The 21,373-nt window shown below is 41.0% G+C and overlaps 1 protein-coding gene across 1 annotated transcript in view; it reads left to right on the top strand.

Moving 5' to 3' along the window:
- Positions 1-21,132, top strand: part of NKD2 (NKD inhibitor of Wnt signaling pathway 2) — an 81,742-nt gene extending 60,610 nt beyond the window's left edge. The window contains exons 2-4 of the mRNA XM_075586371.1: positions 12,905-12,977; positions 17,657-17,787; positions 19,728-21,132. Coding sequence (XP_075442486.1) covers positions 12,905-12,977; positions 17,657-17,787; positions 19,728-20,305 — 782 coding nt within the window. The 3' untranslated portion in view covers positions 20,306-21,132. The remainder of the gene's footprint in view (positions 1-12,904; positions 12,978-17,656; positions 17,788-19,727) is intronic.
- Positions 21,133-21,373: the final 241 nt, after the last annotated feature.

Below are 21,373 nucleotides of genomic sequence, written 5' to 3'. Positions count from 1 at the left end.
CTTATTATTCCTTTGTATTTATTGTTCATGTGCAGTTTATTCATTTAGGATTGTCATTTCCACCTTCAGTTCTGTTTTATCATTTACTGATTCTTTATTAAATTGTTACTATATTACATTTATCTCAGGAGTGTGCGCTCACAGTTTTTTGTTTTCACACGTGGTTTAGGATCTAGTTAGTCCTTGTTGAGCAGCCTTCCTTTGGTTTATATATTTTAGCATACATCTTAATCTCTGCATGTATTAGCATTCAGTTTTTATTTATTTATACTGTATTTCCTTTACTAAGTGCTGGTTAATTTCTTATGTAATGTGTGGGCTTCTCTGATTGGAGCAATGCTCGATAATGAACCAATAGGAGTCATGCTCACATTCTATGCTGGTTAGACCATCCCATTCAAACAAATGGGACTGCCAGGGACCCCTGCTGTGTTAACCTTATGGGTCATTAGTCAATGCAGAAATGCCTTAAACTTGCCTTAAACAAGCCAGGTTACACCCAGCACATACCCAGAATGTAACCGTCTATGTAATACGGGGAGTGAACCCCATGGTGTTCGGTGCTCTAAAAAAGTGTACTGTATATGTGTAAATATGGGTCGGTTAATAATCCTTGGTTAGCTTTGAAAATTGGTGGAAAAGTGATCCCACTGCAATCAATAGATAAACCGTTAGATGTATGACTGGAGCAATAAAGCAATAATGCAGACTTAGTAACCTTAGGGGGGGGCCCGTTGTGCAGGGGTTGGTAGGGAGACCGGATGAGAAGCCTAGTATAGAAACTCCTCTCCTGTACTCACGTATACATCAACCGAAACCTGCTGCCCTTAACCCGCCTGGTGTCTTCACTGCTTGCTCTGTAGAACTCCCGGCCTACTCCTCGTGTGCGGCGCCTCCGAATGACGTCATCGCCGTCGCCAGCCTGGTGAGTCCGGGAGGGTTAACAGGATGTATCACGAACACCAGCTATCCCCGCAACTGCAAGGGGAGGAGATATCCGAGCGTCTGTTCCGTAGTGCAGGGGATCCTTAGCGTGCCCCAGCCGTGTAGGTAGAAACAGCAAAATTGAAGAAGAAACTTTCGGTGGTCACTGCAAACGTAGGAACTCAGCCACAGACGAATTAAAATCAATATTTATTCAAATCTTGGTGCTGGACATCACAGAGATTCACATCCTCTGACGCGTTTCATTCCGTTAGGAACTTTATCAAAGAGTACAATGAATTTGTTCACAGGTATCTTAAATAGGCAGGTTCCTGTCTCCCATTGGCTGGATATATAATTGAATCAGTTGAAGGCTATTAGTAAATCACTGATTATAATTGAGCCCTTATGTGGAGACGAATCCTGTCTGCAAAGATATACTGTGAATATACAATAAACATTCAACAAACAAGTGATGACGAAAAATCAATATACAAATAGTTGATAACAAATAAAAAATTAAAAACAAAGCCAAGTAATGTGCAGCAACCTACATATAAAAATATAGTGATAATACTTTTGCACTGTGAGGATATATTTAGATTTGTGGTAGGAAAAAAATGATAATAGATATATATACATACGAATCTATAACTCTCAAATATTGGGACTGGATGAACCTTGCTTGTTCATTAAAGGGTAAGATGTACATATATAAACCAATACTATATCAATGTATATAGAAAAATTAATAAAGATATTTGACATGTATACACATACGTTGATAATCATGAATTTGTGTACAAATTAAGTACAATTATACAATACTGCGAGTATTTCATTGTTATATACTTTCATAAATGTATAAGGGTCATATAGTATACCCTAAATGTGAGTCAATTGGATACTTTAAATGACATTGATGGTTAGTAACATATAGCTGTCATGTGAATTAAAAAAGTGTGAAACCCTAACTCAAGCGCTAAACCTAGATATGTGTGAAATACACGTGAAAAACAAATACCAAATGTGATTAACAAGAGGTCAAAGCTGCCATAGGTTTCCCACAAAGCAAATATCTCAATTTGCATAAAGGACTGTGAAAAATGAAAGGAGGATACCTGGCGCTTAAAGAGTCACTGTGTCCTTATGAAACAGTCTGATCTTTAAAGAGTGTCTCAAAGTCCAAAACTTGAAGTGGATGGCTGTAGTTTTTCTTCACTGCTGCTGTTCTTCAATACACCTGAAATTGATAAAAGGGTACACCATTGCGCAGTACTACTGATGTTTGATGTTAACCCCTTATTGCCAACTTCCCCAGTGTGGACTGAATACACTTACAGGAGTGTTTCTTTCAGGATACAGTGGAGACAATCTGTGCTTTATTCCCTTTCCGTTCTTTATACACCACGAATCCCCTGGGTGCTTCCTTTGTCTCTTGGGATTTCGTGATTCCTGCTGAGATGGAACAAGTGTCTTCACCTGGGTCATGCAGCTCAACACACCTAGAAGGTTGAGCTACATGACCCAGGTGAAGACACTTGTTCCATCTCAGCAGGAATCACGAAATCCCAAGAGACAAAGGAAGCACCCAGGGGATTCGTGGTGTATAAAGAACGGAAAGGGAATAAAGCACAGATTGTCTCCACTGTATCCTGAAAGAAACACTCCTGTAAGTGTATTCAGTCCACACTGGGGAAGTTGGCAATAAGGGGTTAACATCAAACATCAGTAGTACTGCGCAATGGTGTACCCTTTTATCAATTTCAGGTGTATTGAAGAACAGCAGCAGTGAAGAAAAACTACAGCCATCCACTTCAAGTTTTGGACTTTGAGACACTCTTTAAAGATCAGACTGTTTCATAAGGACACAGTGACTCTTTAAGCGCCAGGTATCCTCCTTTCATATAGCTGTCATGTGTATGAATTACATTGGGGACAATATCCAAATACTACATGTTTTGTATTGATAAAAAGTGCAGTAAATGAGATAATTGATACAAAATATATGAATTGAGATGCATGGAGACACACTCTCAAGACTCCCTTAGACATCAACCATGTAAGAAGTGTTTTAACTCCCACTCATGGTTAATGCCGTGTGGGTGGAGGATGTGAATCTCTGTGATGTCCAGCACCAAGATTTGAATAAATATTGATTTTAATTCGTCTGTGGCTGAGTTCCTACGTTTGCAGTGACCGCCGAAAGTTTCTTCTTCAATTTTCCAGAATGTAACCGGGCTAGTTTAAAGGCAAGCTTTAGAATACTCGTGGTCTCTTCTGTATATACAGTGGTGTGAAAATGAAAGTATACCCTCTTTGAATTCTATGGTTTTACATATCAGGACTGTAAGAGATGTGTGCAGAGGTATGCAATGGAGACCGTTTTTAAGGTGAAATTAAAATAAGGCTTTATTGCGCCTGTCCTTTTAACATAGCAAAACATATGAAAACAACAAACGCCTATCCATGTTTAAGGGCTAACTTACTTCTGTTACACTGTTAACAGGGATAAGACCCTGTTGCATACCTCCCCTGTTTGTGGGAAGCTCGGGTTTACCATGGCCAAAGCCCATCCTTCCACTCTCATTCGAGATATCTCTGTGACTTGAATGAGAGTGGATGGAGGAAGAGAACCCTCAGTCCTGCTGGGATTGGAGCCCTTTCTCCAGTTTATTTGTGTCTCCTCCCGAAGGTGCTTTAGATCAGCACTCCTCAGTCGCTCGAGGAGAACTTTTTCCAAGTAAAGTCTTTTTACCGAGTGCGCGGTCAAGAGATTTCCCTTGCATCGGGCGCTCCTCTTTTGTAGGCAGATTGTATGGCGACAGTTGTAGAGCGTTTGAGAGTAACCCTTTGAGTTTTCCGCTCTTGAAGCTGTCCTTCTGCACTCATTCCACTCCATGGTGTTGAAGAGAGTACAGGGAAAACGGCGGTGCATCTGCTGCTGCTGCTGAAGATTGAACCCGAGCAGTGTCAAGACATTTTGTAGAATGTCCCCAGGGCGGGCTATTAAATTTCAAATTTATGGCAATTGAGTATGTAGAAATGTTAAAAAGAGGGGGTGACAGGCTAAACATCTTATATAAACGTGAGATGTATTGGATGTTTCAATTTAATACCAGGACCCCTCAAGGGCTCAATGTAGACTGGGAACTGCAGCACTTTTTATAAAGAGGGTAAAAGAATGACTTAAGTAAAGAGTCTGTGATTATAAAAGACACAAGTTTGGAATACGTGCAATATTGTTTGATCCAATTATACCTAATATTGAAAGTTACACCACGGTATAATGAGTTTATCAAATTGATTATTTTAATCAAATGATATTCAAGGCTAAGTGTCCTTATTTCAAGAATACAAATTTATTGAAATTAATTCCTTATCTTAGCTTAAACTTGTAAATTGTACTGCACCTATATCCGTGTTTGATGGTACAATCATTTTTGATCTTCTTGTAACCATATAGTCCATAGGACCCTATCCTGCTAAACTACAATGTCATTTTGAATAACCTTATGTTTAACTAGAAAGATTTAGCATGATCTAGATATCATGCATATGTGGCAATTATTCCTAACTTAGGTTCTAACTGTATATATTTTCTTTGTGTACTGTGAGGGTAATACACAGCAATTTGTGTGTTTTTATGTATTACTCCACTATAGTGTTAATAGTGGTTTTTTAATTGTCTTACTTCATTATATGGATCATTGTTCCTTTATATATTGCAGTGTTGAACAGTGCTAGACATACTGATTTAATGTGTCTTGAGCGATGATCCTAATGTTATTTGTTCTTAGGAGTATACCCACCATTTCCTTTTCTTGGATAAAGCTGTCAGTCAGTCTTTGTTTACATTTAGGACGTCCCGTTTTTTAAGGCCTATGATTGGCCAGAAGGGCCGTCGCGTCATCAAGGGGAGGATACATTCACCTCCCATGCAATTGCACTGTGAAGCACAGCTGGGTTTGCTTCAGGCTATTGTGCCTTACACCAGCTAGAGGGGAGTGACACCTCCCACGCTTCCGATTGGCCCAAATTACACAGCGTCATAGGAGAGGAGAGGGAATTGTGGGTATTTACGTATGTGATCATTGTAAGTGATTTTACTCTTTGATAAAGCGTGGGATACCACGGGAAACGCGTCAGAGTGTTCTTTTTGGCTGTTACTATGCCCTAAAATAAATTTTTGCAACTAGGATATTTTGTGGTTTGCAGTTTGTGGTTTCCAATCTTCAGCAGCAGCAGATGCACCGCCGTTTTCCCTGTACTCTCTTCAATTGTTCCTTGGTAGGAGCACGCAGGACAGGACCAGGATATCCCCAAGGTCAGCAGTGAGTAATCCATTTACTTCATTTATGTGATCAGTCCCACACACGGTTACCTAGACCACCACATAAGACTTACCTATATGGCTAGTGGCATAATCTATGGGAGTGTGTTTAACATTGGACTATCTGGAATCCTGAGTCTTATGAACAGTCCTATGCTATGAAGATGTTTATATTTTTATATCATGATCAAACATTGCCTACTCCTGGTTAGCATCACAAGTGGGAATTAACCCTCCCCTTCCCTTCCACACTCCATGGTGTTGCCAGTTCAGCTTCTTTTGGATTGAGTTGCAATTCCACCTCCACTTCCAGAGAATGTTCCATCTTCTCAGCTTCATCCGCTAAGGATTCTTCGGGTTTTGATTCTGCACGTATAGCTTTTTTTGTTGCCTGTTGGGTGGCTAGTGCTTGTTTAGGTGGTTCAGACTTTGCAACCTTGTTTTTCAGATGAGCGGTGTTCCCAGCTCTCACTGTACCCTTTTTCCTTTGGGTTTTTGTGGCTGTAGGATACTGACGCTTGGTCAGGGTCAATACTTGTCTTTGTAGTACTGTAATCTCATCCGCGAGAGATCCCTGTTTTTTGAGTGCGTCTTGCAAGTCTCTTCTCAGGGAATTTATCTGCGCACTTTGCTTTCTCTGAGTTTGTATCAGTGTCTCCTTCATATTCTGGAGCTCTGTAATTTTTGTCGTCAAGGTTGCCGCTGCGCCTGTTTTCTCCTTGGTGTACTGACTCAAGGGGATGGAACAGACTCTCTGTCTCTCCAGCTCTTGCTCCAGTTTCTGGGCCTTCTCCCGCTCCCTCTCATACAAAGTCACCTGGTATCGAAGGTCCGCCTCTAACGATGCTCTAGTGACATGCAGCGTGGCCTTTAGCTCCTCAAACTGCTCTGTGGGGACACACTGGGTATTCAGACGTTCCTGCAGCGCTTGTACCTCTTTAGCAGCCTGCAAATTTTCTTCCTCCAGAGTTCGCTGCTTCTCCTCTGCATTCTGGAGATGTGTATGCAGACCTTGTAGTTGGTTCTGCAGTCGGTGCTCTGCTTCAACTTTTTCACCTTCCAGTAGTTTCTTTATTTTTTCCAGCTCATGGAGCTTTTCATTCTTTCTATTGACGTGGTCTGTCAACTCAGAATTTTCTTTTTCTAGTCTTATATTTTCTCTTTTTCCAGTCTCTGTAATATTCAGGGCCTCCTTGTAGCCCGCACCTCTGCTTGGAGACTGACTGTCTCCTGGCGTGAGACTTCCATCTCTAGTTTGAGGGTCTGAAGCTCCTTCTGAGAGACTTTGAGATCTATATTAAGATTGACAATAGTTTTTTTTAATTGTCCAGCTCCTCCGCGAGACTGTGAAGTTCCTTTTTGGAGACTTCCAGTTTTGTGCAGCAGCTGCTGATCTCGTGGTGTGAGGCATTCAGTTCTATGAGGAGAGTGTGAACCTCATTCTGAGAGACTTCCACCTCTCTATGGCACTTGTGAACCTCTTGCTGAAAGACTGTAATCTCTTTCAGTGCCTCCTCATATTTCTGCTTCAGATTAGCAATAATTCTATCAGATTTGCTCTGTTTTTCATCCATGGCGGTAATAGAAGCGTTTGGTGTATCTAGATCTGTCCTTAGATCCTCCAAGTCGGTCCCAGATTCAGAGTACATTGCGAGAACAGTCTTCTGTAGCTCAGCATTATCTTCCCTCTCCAGTTTCAATTGTTCCCGGAGCAGATCACAGTCACGCCTGGCAATTTTCAGGGTATTTTCAGGGCTGGTCAAGGGAGCATCACTCATTGGTTCCGGCTCCGCTTCCCTGGTATGGTTGGTTGATTGTTTCTCACTATTAGCACCGGACAGACACTTCTTTGGGATACACGACTTCTGCCTTGGGCCCTTTGGATATTCAGTCATCCGCGGGACGAATTCTCCATTTTCTGTAGGCTGCAGGGCATCTCGGACCCCCTTTTCCTCCGTGGGATCTGCAGATGTGTCTGTTCCTTCCACTGTAAGTGAAGAACCTTTTTTCTTTTTCTTTTTCCGCCTTTTTGTTTTTGACGACTCCGTCCCACCAGGGACACTGGGGTCTTCGTCTTTATTTGAAATTTCAGCAGCTTCACTGTATCCGCCATGTTTTCCTTGCAGTTGCGTTATGTGGCGTAAATATTCAGCGATCTGCTGTTCCCACTCTTCCTCCTGCCGATCACATTCGTCATCATAGAGAGCGGTCTTTTCGGTTTATACCGAGTTCAGGCACCGCCACCATTCTTGGGGTGTTCTGTGGGTGTGATTTGGTTCGGATCCCCCGTAAGAGATGTCTTCCTCCTTATCGGACCGGAAGGGCCACTCTTCCATGGGGTAGGGTTCATTACAGGAACGCCGCATCTTGTCCTCCATTTTGGGGTGACCAGGTGCATTTTTCTTCCAGACCTCAGGAGGCGCTATTGCAACTGTTATCACTGTATTTGCTAGAACCCCAAATTGTGGTAGTCCTACAGGTGGGCCTATTTTGCTTGTAGAGGTCGCAGCTCTCACAGGCATCTCTGTAGACTTTTTCTTCCCTTGGGTAAGTTTTACAATATTAGCAATACTGTGCATGCATTCACTCATCGTTTGAATAAGGCCTGAAGGGACACTGCTCCGTGTGGTGGGGTTCTTTACACCAGGAACACATTTTCATCCCCATTTTTGCAGAGTCTGTATTTGACTTCAGCTGGGCGGCCATTTTAAATTCCCAGAATCAGTACCTTGCGTCGGTCACCGTCTGTAAAAGTTTCCCTGCTTCAGCACAGTCTTGCATCAATTTTCACACTTTTCTGCATATACTCCATTCACAGCTGGTAGTCCTATGCGGTGTGGCAGCCTTTACTTCCAGAATCAGTACCGCTCGTGGGTCACTGTCTGTATTCACTGCTTCAGCGCAATTTTTTTTTTTTTTAAGAAAACAATAAACAAAGCCTAGCTCCTCTGGAGCGCTAACTCACTTCTTGAACCCTGACTACGGCTGGAAGGCAAAGCCCCTTTTTCAACAACCATATTACACATTATTGTGATAGGCAAGTAAGGTTTAGCTGCTTCAGCAGTCTCTCTCTCTCTCCTCTTGGGATTGTGGAAAAGAGTCCATCTGTGGCTTTCTTCAGTGCAGTGTAGATTTCCTGCCTGGATGTGTATCCCTTTAATTCTGGTATCTGCTGCATGTGATTCTTTGCTTTGTTACTCAGGCTGTTTGCAGGAACTGTATGCAGGCAAAAGCACAAACATTTTCACAGGCAGTCTCCGGGGCCCCCTTGAACTTCAAGGGCCACCTCTCATCCCAACTTCTGACACCATATGTAAGAGATGTGTGCAGAGGTATGCAATGGAGACCGTTTTTAAGGTGAAATTAAAATAAGGCTTTATTCCACCTGTCCCTTTTAACACAGCAAAACATATGAAAATAACAAACGTCTTTCCCTGTTTAAGGGCTAACTTACTTCCCCAGTCCCTTTCTCCAGGGCTGGAGGGATAATCCCATTACCACCCTTTTCCCCAAAGTATCAAGAGATACCTTAAAGCAGGTGTCAGTCTCTGGTAGTTTCCTGGGTCCCCTGTGTCCAGGAATATAGGTCTTTGGGTGTCTTGATCTGCAGAGCCTTTCTGCTCAAGACCTCTTTCCTCTTGTCAGCACCCTTGTGTACTGAGGAAATCTCCTCCCTGTTTCTGGGAAACGGGCTTTTTCACAGAGCTGTGATTAGGCAGGTGGAGTGGTTGATTGCAGGTGTGGAATTAACCAGCACAATGCAGGATTAGAGGCAAGCCTGTTAACAGGGATAAGACCCTGTTACAAGGACATAATAACAATCATCTGTTCCTTAGCAGGTCTAAAAATTAGGTAAATACAACCTCAGATAAACAACAACACATGACATATTACACTGTGTCATGATTTATTTAACAAAAATAAAGCCAAAATGGAGAAGCTATGTGTGAAATACTACGTACACCCTTACTGCTTACATGGGAATTAAGATGCTAAGTAGCAGACAGGTGCTGCTAATCAAATGCCCTTGATTAATTGATCATCAGCAAGTGTGACCACCTCTCTAAAAGCCGAAGTTTTAGCAGTTTGCTGGTCTGGAGCATTCAGGTGTGTGTTAACACAATGCCAAGGAGGAAAGACATCAGCAATGATCTTAGAGAAGCAATTGTTGCTGCCCAGCAATCTGAGAAGGGTTATAAGGTAATTTCCAAACAAATTAAAGTTCATCATTCTACAGTGAGAAAGATTATTCAAAAGTGGAAAACATTCAAGACAATTGCCAATCTTCCCAGGAGTGGACGTCCAAGCATATTTAGGTTTGCAAAGTTGCATCTGAACAAACCACAAAACTTCTGGAACAATGTCCTTTGGACAGACGAGACCAAAGTGGAGATGTTTAGCCATAATGCACAGCGCCATGTTTGGCATAAACCAAACACAGCATATCGGCACAAACACCTCATACCAACTGTCAAGCACATTGGTGGAGGGGTGATGATTTGGGCATGTTTTGCAGCCACAGAACCTGGGATCCTTGCAGTCATTGAGTCGACCATGAACTCCTCTGTATACCAAAGTATTCTTGAGTCAAATGTGAGGCCATCTGTCCGACAGCTAAAGCTTGGCCGAAATTGGGTCATGCAACAGAACAATGATCCCAAGCACACCAGCAAATCTACAACAGAATGGTTGAAAAAGAAAAGAATCAAGGTGTTGCAATGGCCCAGTCAAAGTCCAGACCTCAACCCAATTGAAATGCTGTGCCTGGACCTTAAGAGAGCTGTGCATAAACAAATGCCCACAAACCTCAATGAACTGGAGCAATGTTGTAAAGAAGAGTGGGCCAAAATTCCTCCACAACGATGTGAGAAACCGATAAAGTCATACAGAAAACAATTACTTCAAGTTATTGCTGCTAAAGGTGGTTCTACAAGCTATTGAATTATAAAGTGTACTTAGTTTTTCACACATGGCTTCTCCATTTTGGCTTTATTTTTGTTAAATAAATCATGACACGGTGTAATATGTCATGTGTTGTTGTTCATCTGAGGTTGTATTTACCTAATTTTAAGACCTGCTAAAGAACAGATGATTGTTATTATATCCTGATATGTAAAACCATAGAATTTAAAGAGGGTGTTATTTCTTTTCCACACCACTGTGTATATTTAAAAAAAGGAGAGTCCTGGGTTCACATTTTATCTTTAAATGTTCAATGTTTTTTAGCATTAATTTTTGTGTAGTAATTTGCTCTTGGTTTCTCGTTAAGGCTTAGTGTCCTTTATATCTATAACCAAGCAAAAAAAAACAGCTCTTCTAAATCCTCACTCATTGCCGGGACTCTCATTCTATGTATTCACCGATTTCGGCCATCGATCAGCTTTAGCAAACCGGTACCCGAAAAGCAGGCCGCCAACTCCAAACCGTGGATTAAAGTCCCTGTAATAGACTGGAAAAAGTATAGGGGGGGACTCGGAGGAAATCAGAAAGAAAAAAGGAGCCAAATGTAGTTGCATAGTTGTAGGGGTATCTTTCCTTCCATTGGTTGCTGAGCCGCTGGTCAAGGAGATGACCTCAAACTCGCCGGGAGATCCTCAAAGCCATTGTCAGTCTTGAATCTTTTATCTCCGGGCAACCGCACCTTCTTCCGACTGATCATCCTCCGTGTTATCTTCTCTGGGATTTCGGTACTGATTCATACCTTCGCTGGGTGTCATATCCAGTGCCGCTAGGAAAGACGATGATTCCTTAGGATAGCGGAAGGAAACCTGTCTGCCTCTGTGGTTTACCACCAAACGGAACGGAAAGCCCCATCGGTATTAGAACCCTTTTCCTGGAGCACTGCCATCACTGGACGCAGTCCTCTCCTCCTCTCAATTGTTATCTTGGAAAGATCCTGGAAAATCTGGATGGAGCCGTTTTCAAATTTAACTGAGCTGCTGTTTCTGCAGCCTTTTATAATCCTTTCCTTGGTTGCATATTGGTGGAGTCTTATGACTACATCCCTACTTCTTTTTGGATCTTCGAATCTCGGTCCTAGGGCTCTGTGAGCTCTGCCCATCAGAATATCGTCATCTTGCAACTGTGGGTCAATTGACGTGAACAGTCTCTTAAGGTATGGCTGGAGGGCTTCTCCGACTCAGGGACATGGCGGATTTATAAATTCTGCCTCCGCTCACTTTTCTCTAGATTGTCGATACCATTCCTCATAGCTCTTATCTCTTCATTGAGACGCAGGACCTCGTTGTCACTATTTACCTGGTTTTGTAACGAAGTGTCCAATTTATCTTCAAGCTCCGCAGTTCTTTTAGCCAGTATGGAAACTTCTGCTTTAAATTCTTTTACTGCTCTATCCAGCGCTGACTGAAAGTCCGCTTGCATTTCTTAAAGCGTTGACTGAAAGCTTGCTTGCATTTCTTTCAGCATGGTCCGGAGGTCTTGCTTGCTAAATACTGTGTCTTCCTCGACCGTACTCAGCTCACTATCTGGACTGGGTCTCCCCACTGCCTCTTCTCCTGCTGCAGCCCTCTCTGCTGAGTTTCTCAGGGTGGCTTTTCTGTCAGAAAGGTCACCTTCAGCTCTTGCAGCCTGCCTCACCTTCCCTGGATGTTGATATGGCCACGCACTCCCGTGCGCTCAGCGGCGCCATCTTTAATCCATCTTCTCTCCGCTGCCACCGACTGTCCGTGGCTATAGCGGGAGAGATTGGGCGTTCTCGGCTTCGGCGTCTTCTTTGAAGCCATCCCTGCAAATTCCCTCAGTCAACGCAGCGTCTCGCTGGATTGATCGGAGCCTCGGTCGAGTTTTATAATCAATTATATCGACGGATTGTACGGAGCTCCACCGCAGTGATGTCACACTCGCGCCTCGCTTTTTTCCCTCTGTCATAGCTCTCACCTCTGGTTCCTCTTCTGTGATGACTTTCTGTTGAGTCTCTCAGTGTTGCCCTTCTTTTTAGGTGTCCCCCTCCATTCCCGCAGCTTGCCTCTCCCCTCCCTTGTCAGAGCTCGATACCGCGCGCTCCCGTGCATTCACCTCGGTGCCATCTTTGTTTACCTTTTTGTCTGCTGCCGATGACTGGTCGCGTCTTTATCGGGCCAGAGCTGGGGTCCCCGGCATCTGATCCTTCTCAGGGGGCATCCCCACGGACTCCCCCGGACGATGCTATGGTCCATGCCCCCAAAAAATCACAGATCAGGGGTTTATATCTTTTTCTGGTGGCGGAGTGCACAGAGCTCCCCTAGAACACTTGCATCCACGCCGACGTCACACGCGCGCGCCCCCAACATTTTTTTTTAAATCAGTACTTCCATTAAATGCCAATAGTTTTAATCCAGATCCCTAAAATGTCACTGATTTTGTTTCTTGAAGGTTGTTTCTCTGCAATCACTGGAAATTGTTTTCATAAACAGTGTCCAATCCAGGGTGGTGATAAAAATGGTAAAATAGTGTGACGCTTTTTTTTAAGAAAGCAACAAACATAACATGTTTATATTAGAGGAAAAAATATCAATAAATAGCTGCCATTATTTTCAATGCTAACCTAAGACAAGTTTTATCTGTATAGGAAAGCTATTAGAAAAAGTTACAGTACATGCCCTTTCTATTTTTTTATTTCGGCTGAAACAATCGGTATGTTTATTTCAGATCGTGACGGTACCCGAACTGAGCACCCTGAAGGAATGAGAACTGCGGAGAAAAGATTGTCTTCTCATGTCAGGTATAGGACATGATTAAGTTGCCTAAAAAGAAAACAAATTACTGTATTTTGTCAATCTTTATAATACTGTCACATTGAAGGGGGAAAACGATTGGAGGCGTGACACATGCTCATCTCTTGTGTTCTGCTCAAGGATATCTTCTGTTTTCCTTTTCTTTTTTTTAAAGCCCTTACCCACCTGAAGCCTCTCTCACTACCCCACACCTTTGGAATACCCTCCCGCCCCAATATCTGACAAGCACCCTCTCGCTCCCCCTTTAAGGCCCATCTTGAAACAAACCTCTATAATGAAGCAATTGGGTAACTCCCTGGGCTAATACTATACATCTGACACAACACAGGGCATTTCACACCGCTCACTCATAATTAGACAATTTTAAATGATTGTAATTCTCAAGTGTTAAATAATAACACAAAATGAGTGCTACCTATGTACAGAAGTTAATCGTATTAACAATTGAATGAACACGTGACAAAGTCACAAGAACATTCACAGAAGTACATTTAGGGTGCACATCACAGTAGTAATTTTTAATTTTCTAAATAGATATACTGAAAAAGTGAAAATAAAATAAAATATTGTTAAAACACGTTGAGCTGATATTACTGATCCCAAAACAACAACACTATTGAAAGGTGACTGCACAAAGATTGCCAGGCACTGAGACTATAATGTGCTAATCACTAAGTCAACCTCCTGCTACACTGGCGACACACTTTATTCGAGCTCGGCTAGTCCCACGAATTCGGGTATACCAGGGTGTATTGAGGTTTGTGACTGTTTTCTGCCCGAGTGCATTGAGGTATTTTCCAGGCAGGGATTGAAGCATTTTATTCCCGCTGGCTGCAATACTGCACAGTATATATATATATACTGAATTACAATTCATGAATTTATGCCATCTGGTAGACACGCGAAGCATTGCAACCTATTAAATCCTAATCATTATCATTTAACAGATCAGCCGCCCGTCAGCCAGGCATGAACCCAGGCTGGGAAGGCAAACGCAACGGGGCTTGTCAGAGGTGAGGAGCGGCGCATTCCAGGTATCTGCCAGGTACATACTGGGTATTTGCTCGAATAAATTGTGTCGGTGCAGTAGATGTGCATACATCAAGTCCAAAACCTGCCAATCAATGCAAAGTCACAAATACAAAATGTGAAGGAGCGTCAACACACATATAGTATGTGTCGCTGTTAATCATAAACTTAGTGGGCTGTGTACTACTGCAAATTTGCAGTCCGTAGGAGCAAAAATTATTCCAAAGAGTCGGGTTGCACAGTTAGTAAGGGGATTCTCTCATTGACTAAGCTATCATATGAACGCTACTTGCTGTCAAGTAACACAGCTCCAACATCGCTGTCAACATGTACTGGGAGTCCCTGTAACTAGTGTCAGACAATGTAAGGAAAAATATATAACTGTCAACCCAACATGAGATGAAGTATCAAGAATCAATGCGTGATACTTAGCTGAATAGCCGCTATCCTCTACTCCATAACGGTACACAGCACTGCTAAGGCGCTCCCGCTGTAGACCGGTTGTTTGGGATCAGCTGCTCAACGTGATGTGACGTCACCACGCCACAATGCCCACGCCCACGCGTTTCTCTCCAGGCGGAGCTTCGTCAGGGGCAGGTGGATGACGGGACTACAGACCTGCCTCACTTAAATAGCAATAAACAGATACAATGATTGGTATAATTAACCTTTAACTGCCAATAAGTGATATACTAGGCATATGTTGATCGCGGTGCAAGTCTGTAGATTCCCGATTGATGTCACACTATACCTACTGGACAATATTGGTATTTGAGTAAATCTAATATGTTTTCAACAATGTGTAAATTAATGAAACAATAATAGCAAACCGCACTGCTATTGATTGACAGTATAATGCTGCAACTGGATACTCATTGGCGAGCAAGTGGTTCACCGCAAGGGAGAGCAGGGCAACTCCTATAGATATCTTATTTACAAACACTCATGGACCCATCATTGGGAGTAAAGTGCACAGCTAATATTTACAATATATACAGAGGGGGAAAGGAATCCAACCATGTGCACCTTGGATATAATATGAATATATTCATGGCACAGTGCATAAACAGCAAATCCCAAGGGATAGACAGAATGATTAAATAAAAGGGGTGAATGTAAAGCCCTCATTTAGGCCCAATGGATATAGGGTTTTTAAGCGATATATCCATTCAGCTTCTCTTTGCAGAAGTCTGCGATCAATGTCACTTCCTCTTATAGTATTCCTTATACGATCAATCCCTATAAACTGAAGGCAGCCTGGGTCACCATTATGTCTTGAATTAATATGGCGTGCAACTGGTGTGTCAGCTTTATTTAGAACAGAGTTTATGTGTTCTAACACGCGTCTACGCAGCTCGCGTATTGTTTTGCCTACATATCTGTAGCCAAACTCACAATTGATAAGGTAAATGACATTAAAGCTTTTACAATTCACAAAGTGTCTTATTTCAAATTGCTTGGATTTGTCATCACTATCAAAGGTTTTTGTGGTGAGCAGATATTGGCATGCCTTACAGCTGCCGCATCGAAAGCAGCCTTTGGGTGGATTAGGTAGCCATGTTTTTGGAGTCTTATGTTGATGATGACTATGTACCAAGTCGTCCTTCAGATTTTTTGACCTCCTACTGGTGATACTAGGAGTGTCATTCAGTACAGAGGCTATATCGCTGTCGGATTTTAATATATCCCAGTGTCTAGAGAATATCTGTTTGACATCATCCCATCTTTGGCTATAAGTGCCAATGCATCTTATTACAGTATCTTTTGCTTTCACATTAGGAACAAGTAGAGTGTCCCTATCACATTGCAGTGCCCTATTGTATGCCCTTTGTTAATTTTTCAAGGAATACCCTCTATCCAGAAACCTACTTTTAAGATCTTGTGATTGTAACTTAAAGTCCTGTAGGGTTGAGCAATTGCATCGTAAGCGCAAATACTGCCCTGTTGGTATTCCTCGAATTAGAGAGTCTGGATGTTGACTCTTGGCCAGTAACAAATTGTTTGTTGAGGTAGCTTTTCTAAACACTGTGGTTTGAATTCTGTGATAAGGATCTATAGTTATATTCAGATCCAAGAATGTGATCTTGGTTTGGCTATACTCAGAGGTTAAATGTAGATTTAGAGTATTGATATTAAGTCGCCTGATAAAATCAATCAACATATCTTTGGGACCACTCCAAATCAGCACAATATCGTCGATAAATCTGAGCCATAAATCTATGTACTCAGTAAATATCGCGTTCTCTTCTGTGAAGACAATGGTGGCTTCCCACCAGCCCAGGTACAAGTTAGCATAGGTTGGGGCACAAGACGTTCCCAGTGTTTTTTCACTATATCTATTTAGAAAATTAAAAATTACTACTGTGATGTGCACCCTAAATGTACTTCTGTGAATGTTCTTGTGACTTTGTCACGTGTTCATTCAATTGTTAATACTATACATCTGATATGCATTTACCATGACCCCTTGCATACGGTATAAACATAACACCCACCTACTGCCTCTCTAAGTTCTCACTACTTACCACTTAGATTATAAGCTCTTCAGGGCCTGGGACTCCTTTTCACATTGTCTCCTATTGTTTTGTTACGTGTATTACTGTTGTAAAGCGCTATGTACATGGATAGCGCAATAAAAATAAAGATATACATACATCATGTTATCTGTCAACATAGCCATGATATTTATTGCTTCCATGTTTGCTGTATTTCTGCTCTTTGTCCTCACCCACTTCCTTTTTAATCTTCCTCATGTAAAAAATTGAAAGATACATGATACAAGTGAGTGCTAGGTTTTATTGGGCCAACTATGATTTTATATCATATATGCTTCAAATCATAGTTACATAGTTGATGAGGTTGAAAAAAGACGTACGTCCATCAAGTTCAACCTATGCTAAATTTAGACAACAGATACTTTATCCTATATCCATACTTACTTTTTGATCCAGAGGAAAATACTCATACAGTAGGTTTGTTCTTAAAGCATGGCCTATTCTGTTTCCTCAAGTGGCTCATCAGTTGAAATGTTTATAATACTTTGAGATTTAATTTACCAGTAGATTGGAAAAGCAGCATATGGACTCTTAATTTTCAAGAATTTTTGTTAATTGTGTTGTAAGCCCACTCTTCCTGTACAGAACTGTGCAAGCCTGAGATTAAACTCCACCGACAACAATCATTGTTGTTAGCCACTGACTAACATGTATTTTTTTAAACTATAATCTTTTTACCTGAACAAGTATTGACAAATTCAAAGTGTTAGTATCTCAACTACTGTATTCCAACATACCAATACTGCTTATTTGTTAATGAAAACATTTTGTGCACAAAACAGCTGGTGTGCTTTGGTGAATCTAGTTATTTATTTGTTTTCTGTAAATGAAATGTAAGGAAAGGAACTGTGTTTATTTAGCCAACAGGGAGAAGGGAAAAAGGAACCCCACAATTTCTTATTTGAAATTAAGTTGTGTAGCCTATTTGCATACTTGGGGTAGTATTCCAAAGTATAAAGTATACATAAGAACAGCTAAATATTTCCATACCAAAACATTGGTGTTTTTTTTCACACTCTACTATTAAACATTTGGTTTGCTAATCAGCACTATATTAAAATGAATAAAAATGTATTTTTAAGGAGCCCCACCAATGATCAACAGTCATATAATGAAGGTGGTGAGCATTACTGTGTAGATGAAAATACAGAGAGGAGAAACCATTATCTTGACTTGGCTGGAATAGAAAACTATACTTCTAAATTTGGTCCAGGTAAGCACAAAGAAAAAAAAATGTATCAGACAGGTTTAAATAAATTGGCAACGGTATAATGATTTAAAAAAAACTATTTTATGAATAAGGCTGCAGCCCCACTGGCACTGACATCACCAACTTTCTAAGCATGAGCGCTGGGTGTCCTGCCTATTTTGCAAACACGTGTGGGGGGTGGGGGCATTGCAGGCAAGTTGAGCGCTCTTGAAAGTACATTTTGTTTGTTTACTCAAGCGCCAAGCTTGGGTGAGCGTGCGTGCCCACGCGCACCGCGTGAGCGGGGACTTCCACATATAGACATATGTAAGTAAAAGCGGCAAGCACAGCATGCTCAGCGCCAGCGGGGACACAGCCTAAGTATAGTAATGTGTGCCTTCCAATAGGCACATTCTATAAATAAGTATCTTATTGTCATGGTTTAAATTCATATGATCAAAAGGCAAATACACGTTATTTTGCGACGACACATAACAGAGTCAGTTTCTCCTAATTTGTAATGTCTTTCCTTTGATTTGACTTTTAATAGTGCTCAAAACTCATGTACAGTATGTTCTCTCCATTCTAATTGTCATTTAGTTGTTGTTTTAAGCTTCTTACAGCTAACACAAAAGCAAAATAAAATACATATATTAGTTATTAAGAAAAACAATTGTTAAATTAACATTATGGGTCTCACTCAAATGCTTGTAAATAATGTTGACTTTCTAAATCTCACCAATAACTCCCAACAGCTTCAACAACTCTGAAAAACTCTCCACACCTCTCTAAATTTGTCACATCTCTTTCTTATTTAAATTTAAAAAAAGGTACCCCCTAATACTGAAGTACTCATTTACTCCACATCCTAAAATTTAATCTGTGAATAATAGACTTAATATTTCAGAGGGAGGACAACTGGTCAGTAACTTCTGACCTGAATAATAACTTCAATCATGTGCTCCTTGGCAAATATCCCCGTGCCACACAAACCAAAAATTATTAGATTGTAATTTGCTCATGTAACCCCCTGTGTCTGCTATCAGCACAGGACATGGCCCCTTTAAGAATTACATTCCTCTGGACCATGTGACTGTGCTTAGCCAGTGGAATGACAGTTGTGACAGTTGGAAAGGGAGCTGAGGGAGTGAGGGTGTGCAGGCCCATCTTGCACAAGAGAGTCTATGCAGGACCCCCAAGAGAGAGGGAACTGCAGAGAGAGAGTTGCTCCACTGGACCAGTGCATGCAGCAGGACCCAGCAGAGATCAGGACTTGACAGTGCAGATGGAAGCAGGAAGACAGAGTCTACTACAGAGAGAGATTAGGGAGCTCAGCAGTGCAGGAATTACACCAGGTATTGAGTGAGCTAACCCACAAAGGATATAAACTGCAGTTATATTGCCATCACAGTTTGATCTTTGTGAAGCACCAGGCCTGCAACACACACACAGTTTATGAGCTACAACGATTGTGCTAGCACACCAGGATTTACAGGCAAGAGCCCCATGATTGGGATGCCGGACAGAGATAAAAGTTATTATTTGTTTGTGCAGCGTTCGCACTGTTAGTATAGTTTGTTAAAGCATACTGTATATGGAGTGATTCTGAGATTAAGAGTCACCGTACTGATTCATATGAGATATGTAACACCACAAATTATAGCTAAATGAGTATATACAGCTTATTATAATTCATTACCACTGTGTTGTGTCTAGTCACTACAGTCTCACATAACATGTACCACACACTATAAGAATTAAACAGTAACCCATAGGACTCAGGCTCCCACCTCAGTGATAGGCCATATAATCTGAGGTAAAATAAAGAGGGGTTACACACAGTGGATATGTAAGAAAAATAAATAAATAGCCATGAATATTGTTATACGGAATATGGACATTGTTTTCCTAGAATTTTTTTTCAACAAGTTCTGTGAAGACATTGAAATCTATTGTTTTTACAGGATCGCCTGAAGCTCAGCCAAAGCAAGAACAAAATAAGAGCTCACATTCTCAGAGCAGATCACGTTCACAGGTATCTGACGTCCATCCAGTGCATCATCGAAGGTCCCAGGTACTTTCTGATTATTCAGTGCCGGTAGTGGAACCTATGCCTCGGGTTTCAGAAATGCAGCAAAGGGTTAAAAGTCAAGATAAACAATTTATAAAATCTCATAAGGCCTCTGGAAAACCTTCTGCACTGCCTAATGGACTCAGTAGTGGAAAGTCAGGAAAAGGAATGAACTACTATATGCCAGTAACACCATCTCAAGGAGTTCAGAGTGGGCAGGATGTTTATCATCTCCAGCAACAGCAACACAATCACAAAAAGTATAGACAGAAGACTAAGGACATTCACTCTCCATTAAAGGCCACTCATTCACAGCCAGGAGTAATGGAACATGAATTAAAACGGGATTTGCCACCAGTTCTAACCAATGAGGGCTATATCATGCCAGTAATTCAGAGACACGAGCATCACCATCATCACGAACACCATCATCATCATCACCATCACTACCATCACTACCATCAGTCATGAGAAAGGAGGAATACTGTAACATCAGACTAACATTTTGTGCCCTGGGGAGAAGCGACAGAAAGAGAAGTACAGTAGGATAGGAAGACAAAATATTATCTTTCTAATGCAGTATTTCAGCCTCTACCTTGTCTGCTTCTAAAGGCACGTGGAAATGAATCCATGAATGTGCATTACACATTTTCTCTTTTTTCACTAATTATTTTACTTTATATCTCAGGTTTATATGCAGCTGTGAGGTTGCACTTTTTTTTTTTACTATTAGGTTTATAAGCAATGTTTTTGAATAAGCATTTTTATACCACTGCTATTTTAAGCTACTATACTGTTACATGTAATTTGAAATATTCTATATATTTGTCGGAGAAGCATTTATAACTTCTTTTGTTTGTTTCCAATAAAGAAGAGGACTGTCTGTAACATCACATAGTGCTTCACACTATGCTCCATCATTTTTACACATTCTTTTTGTTAACATTCATCACTTTCCATATCTTTATATGAATCAACAAACATTGTGCAGTTATCTTTAAATTTGTATTGAAAAGTGAATGTAATACATTATAACCATTTTATATACAAATTAATTTATTCATTTAAATGTGAACAAATTATTTTAAAGCATTTAAACTTGTGACAATTTAGGAATTTGATAGGGAGTTGCCAGAGCAAACAAACACATAACAGTGTGTGTGTGTGTGTGTGTGTGCGTGCGTGCGTGCGTGCGTGTGTGTGTGTGTGTTATGATGTTTCTGTTGTATGCATAATGTTTAACTGGAAACTGATTTCACAAGCAAAACGGATTACATTGTTTTATTGATTTATACTATTTAGACATTTCTCTTGATGTTTACAATAAATTCAGATTTTGACATTACTAAGATTACAAGTTAATATTTAGCTTCACTTCCTATTAAAAAATACAGAAATTTCATGAGGGCAACATTAGCTTTACTTTTGTTATCAGAGTAAATATTGCATCGTATATTACTGTTAAATAAAATAATTTATTATCCAGTTACACTATTTGGTAAAGAAGTAGAGGTTGTAATGTACTGTAACGGGTATTCC

Source organism: Ascaphus truei, chromosome 2 (assembly GCF_040206685.1).
Source record: "Ascaphus truei isolate aAscTru1 chromosome 2, aAscTru1.hap1, whole genome shotgun sequence".
Taxonomy (NCBI): domain Eukaryota; kingdom Metazoa; phylum Chordata; class Amphibia; order Anura; family Ascaphidae; genus Ascaphus; species Ascaphus truei.
Note: the sequence above shows the minus strand (reverse complement) of the source record. Positions and strands in the feature narration are given on the sequence as shown.